Source organism: Elgaria multicarinata, chromosome 2, assembly GCF_023053635.1.
Source record: "Elgaria multicarinata webbii isolate HBS135686 ecotype San Diego chromosome 2, rElgMul1.1.pri, whole genome shotgun sequence".
Lineage (NCBI taxonomy): Eukaryota > Metazoa > Chordata > Lepidosauria > Squamata > Anguidae > Elgaria > Elgaria multicarinata.
This window is the reverse complement of record NC_086172.1, coordinates 57,681,209-57,696,759: the sequence shown is the minus strand read 5'-3', so window position 1 is coordinate 57,696,759 and position 15,551 is coordinate 57,681,209. Positions and strand designations below refer to the sequence as shown.

The following is a 15,551-nucleotide window of genomic DNA, read 5'->3' as shown; positions in this document are numbered from 1 at the left end:
TCTTTTCTGAAACAAGAGATTCTAGTCTCTTTCTATGATATATATGCTTTCCTGTATTCTGCAAGTTGGAGGTACCTGAACAAATAGAGAAATTATAATGGGGCTCTTTTTTTGTTTCAGCTCTGCCAAATTAGAATATAAGAAGTACCATAGATAATTAAGAATGGAACACTTCGTTTGCCTGGTTGGCAGCTAAGTTTATATTACTGCTGTGAAATTCATGGAATCATTGTGCTGTGTTAGTTAGAAGATGTTTACCTACAATGGGGAGGGAATGTAGAAACCTCCTGGCTGTCTGATAGAGCAGCTGGAAAAGATGGAAAACAATGCACATTCCTAAATACATTCTTGAAAGACCATTCATAGCTTACAGTTTTGGCTTTCTGTTTCATTTCTTCAAATATGTATTTTATTTCTGTGTGTTCCCATAGACATACAGTAGGTAAAAAGGAAGAACATCTGTATAACTATCATTTGTTCACAGATTCAGTCATATTATAATTGGTGTGCAACGCACTCATCTAGACCTGCCACTACATAGAGCAAAGAATATCTACATATAATAATATTCATAGACAAACCCAACCCTCATCACTAGTAAATAGATAGATGCACCTTCATAGATGCAACAAGATGCACCTTGTTGGTGCCTGGCCTCTGAACAATGAAAAGCCCAGTCAAAGCACTGAATATTTAAGGAGGGGGGTGAGAGTCATTATATTCATTAAATGTTATGAATATTTAAGGAGGGGAGGAGTCACAGAGCAGTCATTATAGTGCCTATCTGGGAATATTTGCCATCTTTGACTTTGTAATAGGGATAATCTGGAAGGCTCCCTCACCTCCTAATTCAAGGGACCACAGGCACAGGGACCAAATCCCTCCCAGTTTGACCTTCCAGGATTCCCCAGCCACACCTTCTTCCATTGGTGATGGAAGAAGATGTGGTTTCTGCTGATCACTGAACATTTTGTGGTTTCTCAGCTTTTGTACAGTCATTCCCCTATTGTAAAAAGGTTGAAATGACTTTCTTAAGGTATAGTTACTGGCAGGAAGAACTGTAAACTGAAATGGGTTGGTATTGGTCCCACCTGTTTTGTCTTTGGCCACTCCCAACGCTGGAATGCAGTCAGCGGGAACATCTGCAAACCTGAATTCAGCTATCAGGCTGAATGAGGTCCTCCATCCCTGCCCTAAATTCTATTCTATGATTCTATTTAAGGTGGATTCCTGCATTGAGCAGGAGGTTGGACTCGATGGCCTTATAGGCCCCTTCCAACTCTACTATCCTATGATTTTCATCTTATGTCTATGCAATACTGGATCTGGCCTGTGTGGCCTTATTTATCCTTCTCTTGTGTGCTGCCTGTGTGGTTGCTAGAATCTGTGAAGGTGAGCACAGTGGAGCTCTCTGGAACTCCGTGGTTGGTTGCAAGCATCTGGCTTTCCTGCCTCCTCCTTGACACGCTTGCTCTATGTTTTACCTTGAGTCAGAACTGCTCAGTCTCCATGGCAGTGTAGGCCACGCATGGTTTCCTTGCTGCAGCGTTGCCATTCTGGTCTTCAGCAAAGTCTTCAGAAAAGCTATTGTTTCCACTGTCCACTTAAAAAAACACCAAACGGGGTTCCATAAAATAGCAATGCGAACCAAAAAGAAGAGAAGGCAGAGAGAGCAGCATAGCAAGAAACAAAGCAATTACTGGCTGTGAATGTAACATGAGAAAATTTAATGTAAAATCTGCTAGACAGCCAATAAATCTGTTTTACACTTTGCTTGTTCCCTTGGTCAGAAAAAAAAGAATCTAGTTATTTTTAGATCTGAAACCCACATATGCAGCTACACATAACACCATTTCTGACGCAAAAGGAGAAGAGTATAAAAATAATATATAAAAAAAGCTTTCCCTCATTCTTTTTATTGTATCAACAGCATTCAGATGCTTTTTATTTTCAATGCGTTATTTAAAGACTAGTGGGCTTTTAGAATTTGCTGGAGGCATTTATCCATTCTCTCTCACAACCAGAGTGTCAGCTCAGTGGGGCCCTTCCACCCATTATCCACTGTCTATACCCAGCACTGTATATCTGCATGCAGAAGCCTATTTGTATTCTCTAGACTGGGGTTTCATATAGATCGTAAACAATCTATAACAGAAGATCCTCACACTGTTTAACCCGTTTTCCTGTGTGCTTTGGGTAGTATTTCATAGCTCTGTTGCTCACCAGAGGCTAAAGTCCGCTGTGATATTCATGCTCTTGTGACACTCCCCCTCCCCGGCCCCACTGGCCATACAACTGAGTTGCAAAGTGTAGCTTGTCATTAGCTTCCAAGGCCTAGGATTTTATTGTCGCCAATTTCACTTTATTGATTTTGCATGTTAATGTGCTGCTTTTCCATAACGGGAACAAATTATGTTTTCAAGCATTCCAAATTGCAGTCCCATGATGGCAACAATCTCACCTGGGTAATGGCTACATCTTTTGCCTTTAGATAAAAAGAGAAAATGCAAAGAGGACAAATACAAGATAAAACATCATTAAGATCCTCTCTGCTCAGTGTAGTATTTAAGACAAATATGTATTGTTTCCAGTAACATATAGCACAGTTCCGGGGGGGGGGGTGTTAGGCAAAGCATTCTGTTCTTTTGGTAGGCTTGACATGAGATAATACACTTTTTTAAAGTTGCTATATTGTTAATACTTAACATTTTATAGAGGAGGAGGAACTGCTGGAGCTGCGTCTGCAGAATAAAAAAGTGAGATTGTCTTGTGGGATTTATTCAGGAATAGAATCAAGACAGTAAATGACTTTTCTTTTGGCCATTTAAAGGTTTATGGCTCTATAACACCTTGCTTATTAAATGAGCACACATTTTCTTGTTAAGTGAAGGCTCCAATAGTAAATACATTGTGAAATGCAGAGTCAAGGTCACCAGAGACCCAGACTCTCTCCACCTCCCCGCCCCCAATTCCTACATTGAGCAACATAACAGGGGAATAGAAATTATTCTTTTTTTCTGCTGCACTTTATTAATACGTTACAACCTTGGTAGTATCACCTTCTGATGGAATAAGATTAACTCTATTGCTCATCTTGTACAATTGTGCTCAGCCAGGACTATACTGAGAAGAAAATGAATACTGAACTGATTTGCAGTGACTTTGGATGATAAGGGTTGTTTGAAATACCCAAACCTATTATTATTTTTTTAGAATGGGAGAGCTTTCAGCTCATCTTGTCATTCTCTTATTCACTCTATTGCTCACACACAGTTATGACAAGGATTTGGCTCCTGTTGCACTAACAATCTAGCACAATCACAGTATTTCCTAAAGTTACAGTGGAAATAGTGGCAGGAATATAAGCTCTGCTTTTTCCATTACAAAGAAGATTTATCAGGAAGGACGTATGGGGGGTTTATGCTGTCCAGGATATGCGGTGCTGAGTAATGAGACAGAGAGAGAAAACTTCATTTTGTCTACTGGATACTTGTCTTTGAATATTGTAATAGATTAATTGGATCACAGAAGCATCATTTCCGAAATGCAGTGCAGGTTATGAAGGATAACGATTTTCTGAGGGCATAGATAAGGTTTGTTTTGTGGGTGCCGAAATCCAATAAAGAAAAGCTTTTAATATATATATATCATTTACAACAGACCAAGACTTACATGACAGATGTGGTGTCATATTCAATTTAGGATATTGGCATGCATCTAAAGGTGAACTTCTGATTAACTATTTATTTTTGTTCCATGCTTTTGAACTGTAACTGAAAGAAAAGTAATTATAGTTGTATTCTGGATATACTTTGAAAGAGGATCAGTCAGGTCCTAAAAGGACCATGATTTGGGTCTTACGTTTCACTAGGTTCAGAGAGTTGTAGTGTATTTCAACGGTCATCAACCTTGATCTATCATGGAATAGGAAGAGGCATCAAAGAAGGCAGAAAGTATTTGTTAACATGCTTGTTAGGGGCATGCATTTCTACACACATCTGCAAACTTATTTTGCTTTGTTCAGGGACTAACCCCCTCTAGAACACAAATGACTGGGAATAATGGTGCTCAAATGTGCTTGGTGATCTATTTCCCATTGCACCCTTGACCCTTGAGACCCAGAAACCAGCAGGTTTACTAGAGCACAAAGTTTGGATAGTGGAGTGCCCTTGTAGGGTACTTGAGGAGCAAAAAAGACAAGATCAAAGCTTTTTTAGAAAAGAATTATATTGAGAAGATATATCAAATAGGCAAGTTACTGGTTTACTATTGAAGGCCAACCCAGGGATGAGAGTGAGAGAGACGGGAGGAATGAGAAGTGTTGCTGCCAAGGAGGCTCTGTAGTGATTACTTCAGCTTTTGGGAAGGGGAAAGGAAAGAGAATTACAGTGGGGAATAAAAAGCTGATAAGAGAGAAAGAGTTATACTGTTCATTCCTTATGTTATGTACCTAGAACAGAGGTCCTTAGTGTCAGGGTTGCATTTAAACAAAGGTAAAAAGAGGTCTTTCTCAGCCATGCAAGGTTTTACCAGGTAGAGTCCACTGGAAGTGGGACTGTAGAAAAAAATACTCAAAGCTTGGGAGTCCTGGGTTAATCATAGCACATAGCAACTTGTTATCCACCTGATAAATGCAACATTTGATGCTAATATTCCTATCTTTTAACTTGGCTTCATTGTAGGGAGGGGAGGGGACTCTCCATTCTACTAAATTGTGGGAGAGAAAAGAAGCATTTGCATCTAAAGTCTTCTTTCTGCCTTTTTGCTTTAAAATTATCAGCTTCTTCTCTTTTCTCATCCCACTGTTAGCATTAACCCTCGGGTGCTTCCTGCTATTTTCTGTCTTCAGATGCAAGCCTCGATAGAGATGACTTAACACGTCAAACCAAAATTAGAAGTTTTATAAGGTGTATATGCATGTCTTTCTGGTTAGTGTGAATATTTTCCTCTAACACCTGAGGCTGGTGGTTTTTCTTTTTCTATATTCTTCCATTTTTAATGTGAATTTAGTCATCCTTTTCAACTTTATTCATCCACATTGACTAATAGGAGTTAGAAAGAGATTATCAATGCCAGTATATTGGAAAAATCCATTAGTTGTGCTTGTTCTACCCATTACATTTAGTTGTTTTATTTGTTACCACAAAGCTCCATAGTTGAATGTGATAGTTTAACTATTCCCAGCTTCTAACTAGTTATCTTACAAACCAGTGTTATGTTTAGTGTTGTGAAGGCTTGAATAATTTTTAGGCTTGAAAGTCTGTTTTTCTTAAGGATGCATTTTAGCTTGATATCACAATTATCACTTTAAAAATAGATGATTGCCCCTTATATGGGAGATATATTTAATGGCAGAAGTACACTGGTGCTGAATTTGGCCAAGGTGTTAATTATTATAACAGATCATCAGGTGGACTTCAAAAAAGGAAAGGCTGCTCCTTCATTATCTGCTTTATTTGCTTCAACAGGCTGGTAAAAATAAATATTGTCCTGTTAGACTGGTGTACTGAGCCAGCCAGGGATTTTTTTTATAAATGTCCATGGTGACACATCAAATGTACATTTACGTTTCAGTCATTAGGGACTATAAGGCAATGTCATGTGGTTTTGCACATCATTGGAGCAGACCTTGCACAGGACAAAAGGAAAATGGAAACATCTGTGTTATTGCTTTTCAGGGGCTCGTAAAGAAGAGATAGCATTAATGAACGGCTTGACAGTTAATCTGCATCTCTTAATGGTAAGTCATAAAGAGTAGAAGAATTGCCTTGCTATATCAGTCTATGGTATATCTAGTACAGAATTCTTTTTTCCAACCAAGCTTGATGCCTTGAGATGGGTAAGAAGGTGTTATTTGTTAGGGGTGTGCTCTCTGCCCTGGAATTATCTGGTAACCGTGAACATCCGTGGAGCATTCGATCTTCCAGAGCAGAGAATGGCTGCTTCCAAACCCATTGATTAATATCAGAGCAAAATTATATTTTTTTTCAGGTACCAATGCTGTGTGTGTGTGTGTGTGTGTGTGTGTGTGTGTGTGTGAGAGAGAGAGAGAGAGAGAGAGAGAGAGAGAGAGAGAGAGAGACTCAATTGAATATCTCCATATTTGGAAGACACTGAGTGGGCTGAGGGGTAGCTTTGGTATTGTTGCTGTTTTATTTGTACATACTGTACATCCCCAAGTACATTGTTGGTGCTAAATAAATAAATAAATAATGGCATCTGTGGCTAACCAATTAGGAATTGCCGCAGTCCATGCCCATGTTCTCTTCCAATCGCAGTGTTCAGGGGAGTGGGAAACACTATAACTGGCTGCTGATTCAGGTCATGGGGGGAGAGGGAGTGTGTTTCTGCTCTGACTCATAGAAGTCAATCATCCACACTGAAAGTGCTGCTGTGTTGGCTGGCATCATGAGTCCGTAAGCTTCTACACCTGAGTCAGGCAGGCTCTTTATTTCAGTTAAACTATTATTCCTATTGGCTGGCTGGGCTTCCTGTGCAGGGGAAGGGGATCCACCCACTAGATCTGGAGGGTACCAGGTTGGAGAAGGCTAGAGTAGAAACTTCCACCAGCAGCAGTGGAGCTCTGCATTAGCAAAGTAAAGGATAAAAGCTCCCTCCATAAATGCACAGGGGTGGATTAACGTGTGTGTGTCTGTTTAAGGGGGATAATGCTTTGTGGGGGGGGGGATTTAAAAATTCTAGGCATGAATGGATCTCCTACAAACTTGGCATGCCTAAAACCCTATTTAAGAGATATGATTGTGCTAAGTTTCATCTATTTATCTTTAAAAATGACAGTGGTTGTTTTTTTTTTAAAAAAAAATAATTTTTAAACCATGAACTTAAAAAAAAATCCTAAAAAATCAAGGCTTGAAGGCATCTGTTCCAGACTTGGCATGTCTAAAGACCTATGTAAGGGCTATAACCGTACTAAGTTTCATCTCTTTATCTTTAAAAGTGAGGGAGCTGTAAGCACTTGATAGATTTCCATTGACTAAAGTGGTTATCCAAAACTGGGCAGTTTTCCGATGGGTAATCCGACAGAGTGGAGTAAGGGAAGCTGCTCCAAAATCAGGGTAGAGAATTGCCTCAACAGAGCTCTGGCTCGAATTTCAAGGTGGAGAAGACCCACTTTGTACACCCCTATTTGTTCCTCACTACTTGTCATGGGTCGCCTTCCCTCTGGCATTCACACGTGCTGGAAAACTGACATGGAACACACACTTTTATTCGAGGAAATCTCACAGTGAAAAGCTTAATGGTTGCACACTTTAGAAATACTTAAAGCTGATTGATGGTCAGAAAGCTGTAGGCTCCAAGATAACGTACAGTCAAAATGCTACTCACTACAGTACCTGATATTCAGAACTATACTGCCTCCAAACATGAATGTTCCATTTTAGCCATCATGGTTAATAGCTGTTGATAGTAGGGATGTGCTCTGCTTCTAATCGGACTGGCGAATTAGAAGCGGAGCGGGGTGCTTCGCCTCCCCTTAAGGCAGAGGCGAAGAGGATTGGGGGGCCGGCGGAGCGTGGCGAAGAGGATCGAGGTGAAGGCGGTTCCTTCGCCTCAATCCGGAGCTCCGCCGGAAAGGTAAGTGGGGTTTACCGGGCCCTGCCGCTGTCGCTGTCGCCCATGCGGCGACAGCGGCAGGGCCTGGTAACCCCCCCGCCCTCCTCTCCCGGCCTTACCTGGCACCACTCCCCTCCTCTGCGGAGCTCCGATTCGGAGCTCTGTGGCGAAGAGGAGCGGAGTATGGGCGGAGCGGCGCGGAGCGGGCCGATCCGAAATTTTCGGATCGGCCCGCGGGGCGGAGCGGGGGGTCCGTGCACACCCCTAGTTGATAGATCTGTTGTCCATGAATGTGTTGCATATTTCTTTTTTAACGCCTTCTATGCTAGTGTCCATCATCACATTTGGAAGCAATGAATAGAGCTGTGCAAGCCTCGGGCCTTGGATTTGGAAATCTGAATCACAGAGGCCATTTTATAATGGAACCACCATTTTAATGCACAGCCCTAGGATTCCATAAGGGAGAAATAGCTTACAATAGCCTACTGGGAGCAGCATGCACAGCCTGGAGAGTTGCATTTACCAGGGCCCAGGAATGGTAGGCTGTCATGGCCAAACTGCTGCTGCAATTGCCTGCCCCCGCTGCGATCACCCACTCCCTGCCATGATCCAAGATACTCCAGTCCCTAGAGGGCTTGCCTGTGTTCTGCAGGTGCCCTGCAGGCACCTGCTTATGTTTGGGGGTGGACAGTGACTAGGTGAAGCAGAATGATTTGGGAGTATATGGGGTGGGGGAACCGGTAGGGTAAAGGTAGGCCAGGCCGACTTTGAATAAGCTCAAAAATTGGCCAAGCCATTTCCTGATTTTGGGGAAAATGTACTGTAAGCCACTGTTGGCTCACCCACCTCTCTAACTGGCATGGAACTTTTTATCGGGGATAATAGGACCCTAATTAATTCTCAGCTGTAAAGTAGAAAACAAAAGCCTAATTCACTCATGACATTTTAACCTATCTCTGAGAAGCTCTGTGTGTCTCCAGGAATGTGAGAAGTGTAACATTTATGAATCTGTCAATTACAGATATAGCTGGCAACAATCCCCATGATCATAGAAGCTAGATAATTGCCTGTGTGAAAATTGCTGCTGGCTGTATCTGTGAGTAGTTGGGTCAGGCCTGCTTGCTGGCACCTGTGTGAAGCGGTCCAAAAGTTTACTAGAATGAAACACATTTTCATCCATCAAGTGACCTATCTGCAAAAGCTTTTCAAAAGTTGTATATATGATATTGTGGACCTAAACAGTGATCCAGTTCATACATCCTAACAACCCACAGTTAACAATGTTTGGAAGATGAGTGGGAATGTGTTTGCATTCTGGTTCTCGTGCACTCGCCAGCTCATGCTGTGATAAACAACCCAGGAATGCTTTGTCCCTGAATTGTTTCTGTGACATACAAACTTGGAACTCTGGATTGTTGGGGAACGAACACCCCAGAGTTTGAACACATGGTGGCATCCCTGGATTGTTTATCAGAGAAGGAGTGGGTGGGCATATGGGGACCGAGATGTACTCACTCTCCCATTCATCTTCTAAACAACCCGTGGTTAGTTAACTGGATTTTTTTTTGTTCACCCACAGATTACTATTTCATACAATATGCATGTTCTCTTGTCAACACAAAATCCTTACGGGAAAAGAAAGAATGTGTGCAATATCTTTAAAAGATATAGGATGGAATTAAAATCCATAACACTCTTGCATTCAAATGGTCAATGGGCTGAAAGAAGATATTCCAACACTCCTGCATGCAACTATAGTTTTTGTATATGAATTCATGTGGGACTTTACAAACATTTTTCCCATTCAAGCAGGAAAATCTGACGAATGGCATAGAACGATATCTGAAATTATGTATTGTTTCTTATCGGAGGTATTGATCACCAGATTGTATGGCATTTGCGACTTCTACATGTCAGTTTTTTTTAAAAAAAAATCACTGTATTTTTTTTTTTTTTACAGCTGTCATTTTTTAAGCCTACTTCAGATCGCTATAAAATCCTCCTGGAAGCCAAAGCTTTTCCCTCTGACCATGTAAGGAATCAATATTACATCATAGTTGTGTACTACATTGTATGTTTCAAAGGCATGCTAGCAATCATATCCGACTATTCATTAGCTTGATCCTATAAAGAACAACAAATCTAAAAAGCAAAAGCAAATATAGTCACACACTTCTGGGCTTGGCATATTTTACTGATCGTGCCTTTATTCCTTTTGTTCAAATAAAACCTTGCGGAATGAAAGATTGAATGGCCACATTGATTGATTAGTCGTTTTAAAGACATTGAGCAAGCTGTTGGCCTAAATCAACAACAGGTTGTAAATGTTTTATTAATTCTTGTTGCTGTTTTACTTTATGAAACCAAATCAATATAAAGCTTACAACATTAACAGTTTTATATCCCTAGACAGTTAGAGAACTGCTTGTCGATGGTGCTTTAGATTACTAATTCAAACATCATTTGTGTGCTATAAAATGAGACAATAGTCCATGCAGCACGGATTTCAGCAAATTAATCTTCAGATTTGTGACTCATTGCTACTTTATCAAACTCGGTAAACACTTAGAAATTGATGAGAAATTTGATCACTGAGGCACAATAAAAATCCCTCCAAATGCAACTCACATAGGGTGCGATTCAGAGCCTTTCTAGACCAGCAGTCATTTGCAAAAACGATTCCATTTTTTGCTCATGCATACATATCTTTCCTCAAGGAAGTGCTTCTTTTGGGATAATGTCACAGTTTCTCAGTAACTCAAACAGAAGTATGTTCTTTGTTGCTGAGGAAATGTGATTGTTTTTTCCCAGCAAGAGGACCATTCCATTTGGAATGCTGTGTGGAATGCAAGTGCCACCATCACAGGCAACATTACTGATTACATTGTTGAAGCTAAACATGTGAAGAATGAATCCCTAAAACTTACATGCCAACGAGCTAAGCTCAAACAAATGATGGGTCCAAAACAAGATAACACAAACTCTTCTATCCCCATAAGGCTTAAAGTGCCTTATCAGCTCTATCGGGCATCAACATTAAGATTAGCACAGTACCCCACCCCAGATAACCTTTCTATTATCAAAACATTGAGCTCTTGGCTCACTTTCTGTTATCAAAACAGTGAGCTCTTGGCTTAGCAAAAGCTTTTATAAGAGCTGCCTTATACCAGGTCAGACTATTTGTCTCTCTAACCCAGTGTTGTCTCCTCTGGTTGTTCATGGCTCTCCAGGCTCTCAGCCTTTTCTCACTACCTGCTACCTAATATTTTTAACTGACATTGAACCTAAATGCTTCTGCGTGCAAAGCTATGCTCCATCATGGAGATACGGTCTTTTTCCTATTTAGGAGGTAAACAGAGGTAGTAAGTGGGACTGGAAACATTTTGCAGACTTCTTTCTTTCTTTCTTGAATGTTTTTTTTTTTTTTTAGTTTCCGCTTCCGCTCAAGGAGTGTTCAAGGCAATTTACAGCAAAACCATAAAAATAAGTAAATACTACCACTTAAATTGTATGTTTCTTTAAGGGCCCCATCGGGCATGAAACCAAACTGTAAATACTTTTCATAACATTATTTAATAAATAAGGTACCTTTACAAAAACTAAAAACTAAACTGATGAAATACATGTATTGCAGCAAAAAGAGGGGAACCTTCCAAAATGAAAGAGCAGGATTGATCACTAAAAGTTCTGCAGAACAATTTTTACCAGCCGGCTAAAGGCCAATAATAAGGGAGTCGACCTAACCAGCCTGAGGAGGGAGTTTTGCAACTAGGGTGCTACTGCACAAGAAGCCCTTGAGCCCTCCGCTCTCTAGGAACTTTGACATGTAATAGGGCCTCAGATGGGGACCCAGGCTCTGGGCAGGGGAAGAGGAAGCCTTTCATAAACCCACGTCCCAAGTTGTTTAGGGCGATATCAGTGAGGATCAGCACATTGAATTGAGTTAGGGAACAAATAGGATGCCAGAGAAGTATTTGAGACTGGTCCACTTTTCAAGGACAGTTTCATGTAGAATAATTTATATGCAAGAAGATTAAGGCATGGACTACTCTGTCCACCTCCCCCAGAAAGGGATCCTTTCCCCCTTTCACATCCTTCCACCTCCATGCATACATCTGGTAACTGTGGCTATGTGAAAGAAACGTTGATCTTGTTTTTTATACCTGCTCACTTGAAACACTCAGAATTTTTTGTTTACAGTATGCGGTCGAGTCTCAGCTCCAACTTCATGGGCTTGATAAGGAGAAGAGTATGCTTATGATAGAGCCACGAAAGGTTTGTAAAGGCTACTTTATATTATATCTTCTCAAGAAGGGAGATTTGTAGAATTATGTTTCTTTCTTTGCAGCTTATTATAAGTAATCCAACCTCATGTTTTGAGACTGTGGTAAAGAAATTTACAATAAACACACACATATTGTTATTGTTAAAATCTTCTCCCATATCTGCCTGCCTTGTGGGCCTTTTCTATGTAGAACCGGTATACCCAGGGCAGATCCCACCTCCATGCTTTGTTCAAAACAAAAGTACAAAATGTATTCCAAGGGGAAAGAAGGTGTGATGTGATGCAGGGTTCCCCTTGGTGACTTCCCACTGGTGTTACACAGCTTATGGTGTCCTGCGTATGCTATACAGATGAGTGATAGAATATATCTGTAGTCCTGTACTCCGTCAACTGGGAGTAAACCTGTAATCAGCTGGACTTACCTCTGAGTAGACATGTAGAGAATTGTGTTGTCAGTCTCTTATATAGTTTGTGGGTCATGAGTGTGATGAATGCATGCATGTTCTTTAGACCTAAAAATGCTTCCATGTGGGTCCATTATAAAGCCCTTGCTTATGTTATACTTTACATACTTTGATGTTGTACTTTATAGCAGAGGTTGACAACTTGTGACCTCCAGATGTGTTAACCTACACCTTCCCAGCATCCATCACTATTGACTAGACTGGCTTTGCCTGATAGGAATTACAGGGCAAAAATCTAGAGCGATGACCACCCCTGCTTGACAGTATAATTTTTGTGAACTGCCCAGAGAGCTTCAGCTATTGGGCGGTATAAATATGTAATAAATAAAATAAAATAAAATAAATAAATAAATAAATAAATAAAAGCATCATTCATTCCTTTGTAATACAATATACAGTAATTTTGTTTTTTTCTTTAGCTTTCCAGATACTATTCTTATATAAGAGTAGGACATAAATACATACATTTCAGGTTTTTAAAATTATGGATGTATTTTAGGACTATATAAAAACAGTCTGACACAGGCATATATATATATAGGGTTGGATCCAATGCAGTCATTCCACTGATGGAAACAGTTCCATAAACAGAACTGTAAGGGAAATAATTCGCTCCCCTCCCTCCCCTGCATCCTTTATGCTCCCTTAAAATCATCTGTGTATGGTTGGGAAACCCCCTGTAGTGGATTTTAGAGTGGGGTAGAAGTCTGAAGTGGGGAGGAGAGAGACGGAAAGATAGTAGATCTCTGCTAATATGATGTTGGAATTAGCCCAAAGATCGATAGACAGACACACACACACTTTTAAAAATGTTGGATTTTAGATTTGGACTACAAATCTAAATAAATGAATAATCTCAAGAAGATCAACATTACGCTCTATATTTCTTATACTGCACATCCCCTGAGTATATATTCATAAGCATCACTCTATATAGATATTATCTCTCAAAGAGATCCTATGAAGAAAACATACTTTTTCCTTTATTACCACAGCAACAGTTAAGTTTCTGTTTGGAGGGGTATGCAATTTAGATCATTATATATGATTGCATTACTTTCCTTCCTTGGCATGAAGAACATTTGTAATTTTTCAGTAGAACTGCTGATGACCTTTTGATTTTGAAAAAAAGTATTTTTCAAAAAAGTGAGAAGCTACTCCCAAGTCCTTGATAGATGTTCAAAGATCGTAACGATAATAGAAGTTACTTTCAAATCAGCAAATCTTATCCTAGTTCTTTGCAGTGTCTTGTCTAATTTCATTTGGAGTTTTCACTGCTTAATTGATCCCTTGGTGGTGGTATGTTTTACATGATCCCTTGCTCAGAGGAAATGAGGGAGTGGCGATATTGTCTTTAAAGCATCAAAAGTATTTTTTTTCTTGTTGAAATTTCTCTGTATTTAATGACTTCAGGGTTTTTGCATTTTTAGATTATATGAATCCTATTGTTTTCTGAAATACAAATACAGTAAAAAATAATAATAGCTTTCTGTGGGATATGCAGTTTGTCTGAGAAGTATGATGAGGGATGTGGGGGGCAGCTTTTTAGTCTTTTGGGGGGCGGGTTTGGTACAAATTCGAAATGTCATAAAAAAATATTGCTGAGCCGGGCTCAGCATGGCATTTTTTATGTTGTTGTGTGCATGCCAGTTTTGGCAAAGCTTTCTAATCCTGAGAGCTGCATACTAAAATCTTGATATGGCTTAGAGTCACAAGATGCAGAGTAATTGACACCACTTGTCCCTTAAGGTATCTGTTGCAGTATTTCCTTCCCCCAATGCCTTAACCATGGTACCTTTTCTGCAAATTCCCCAATTTCACTTCAATAGGCATTATTATGACATTATAGTTTTTTAAAAAAATATTTAGTATTTTTTATAGTGCTCTTTGAATGTTTGGACTGGTTCAAATGATTTTTTAGAAATCTTTAGAACATTCTTACAAGATAAGTGAGCATTATTATCCCCATATTGCAGATAAGTGATGGGGAGCTGAAGCATAATGACTAGGTGGTGTAAGGCTAAGGTTTTGAATTGAACTGTGGATTTCCTAATTTAAATCTCAGTCTCTTACTGACTACACTGTACCAGCTCTCCAGAAGTATTTCACAAGACACAGGAAAGCTTTCAGGCTAAGTATACCGGTTCAAAGAAGAACTCTGCTAGATCAGATCAAAGGTCCATCTAGTCCAGTATCTTGTTTCCCACAGCAGTCAACCACAGTGGCCTCCAGTGCGCTTACAAGCAGAGCTGAAAGACAGGAACCCCACCCCACCCCCAAAGCTTGTGTTTGGTGGCATATTTAGCTTTGAATCTGGAGATCCTTCTGTCATCATGACTAATAGTGATTGACAGACCTATTCTCTATGAATTTAAGCTAGAGGCAGGGCTGCTGGAGAAATCCACAATGGATTCAAATGAGTACGGATTTCTATGAATCGGATCTGAGGATTCTGCAGTGGATTCCAAGTCATGCAAATTCTGCAGATTTGCAGATCTTTTTTCACTTTTGGGTGGCCTGGTGGTGGTGGGATTTGTGTTAATTTGCATTAGCGCTAATTTGCATTAACTATTGCACATTTGCACAAGTGTGCATCTGCACAAGTAGAATGAAAATGTGGTTAAAAATACATCCAAGTCCATCAATGAATGGACGACAGAACTGTCTCTGACCATCCGTGAAACACAGATAGAACGGATTTACAAAATCCGTTCATCCCTAGAGAGAGGTTAGTGTTACATCTTGGGTTGGGTTACCAATGTAGTAATACATGAATAAATAAATAAATGTAGGAAAGAAATGTACTATATTTTGCATATGGACAACGGTAATGTGTTCATGTGGAGAGACCATAATTTCCATTTTCAATTCCAAGTGCATATTTTTAGACTGAGTGAATTTTCTATTGGTAATGCATCATTAGTAACAAGCTGTGTGGTAGTTCCTTGGGAAGGTTCACAGCAGCCCTAGGCTTGTCCACCTCAAAGTATATGCTCTTTGCATTGGAATTTAATTTTGTTTAATCCAACCAATTAAGGCAGTCTTGAAGTGTTCAGGCAAGCAAAGCATGTAAGGAAGCAAAATGAACAGCCTTTAAAAAAAGACTTTTTACCACCTTCAAGCTATGTTACTAATGATTATTTGCCCATTCAAAGGTTACTCCAGGGCACTTACTTTTGTAGATTACTGCCATGTTAGGGATTTGCTTTTGATCACTTACTGCAGTC

General features: G+C 40.0%; 1 protein-coding gene across 2 annotated transcripts in view; it reads left to right on the top strand.

The window, feature by feature from the left end:
• KYNU (kynureninase) overlaps positions 1–15,551 on the top strand; it is a 122,928-nt gene that overhangs the window by 46,707 nt on the left and 60,670 nt on the right. For both annotated transcript variants that reach the window (XM_063116586.1, XM_063116585.1), the window contains exons 5-7: positions 5,679–5,740; positions 9,536–9,607; positions 11,776–11,850. In XM_063116586.1, the coding sequence (XP_062972656.1) occupies positions 5,679–5,740; positions 9,536–9,607; positions 11,776–11,850 (209 nt within the window). The remainder of the gene's footprint in view (positions 1–5,678; positions 5,741–9,535; positions 9,608–11,775; positions 11,851–15,551) is intronic.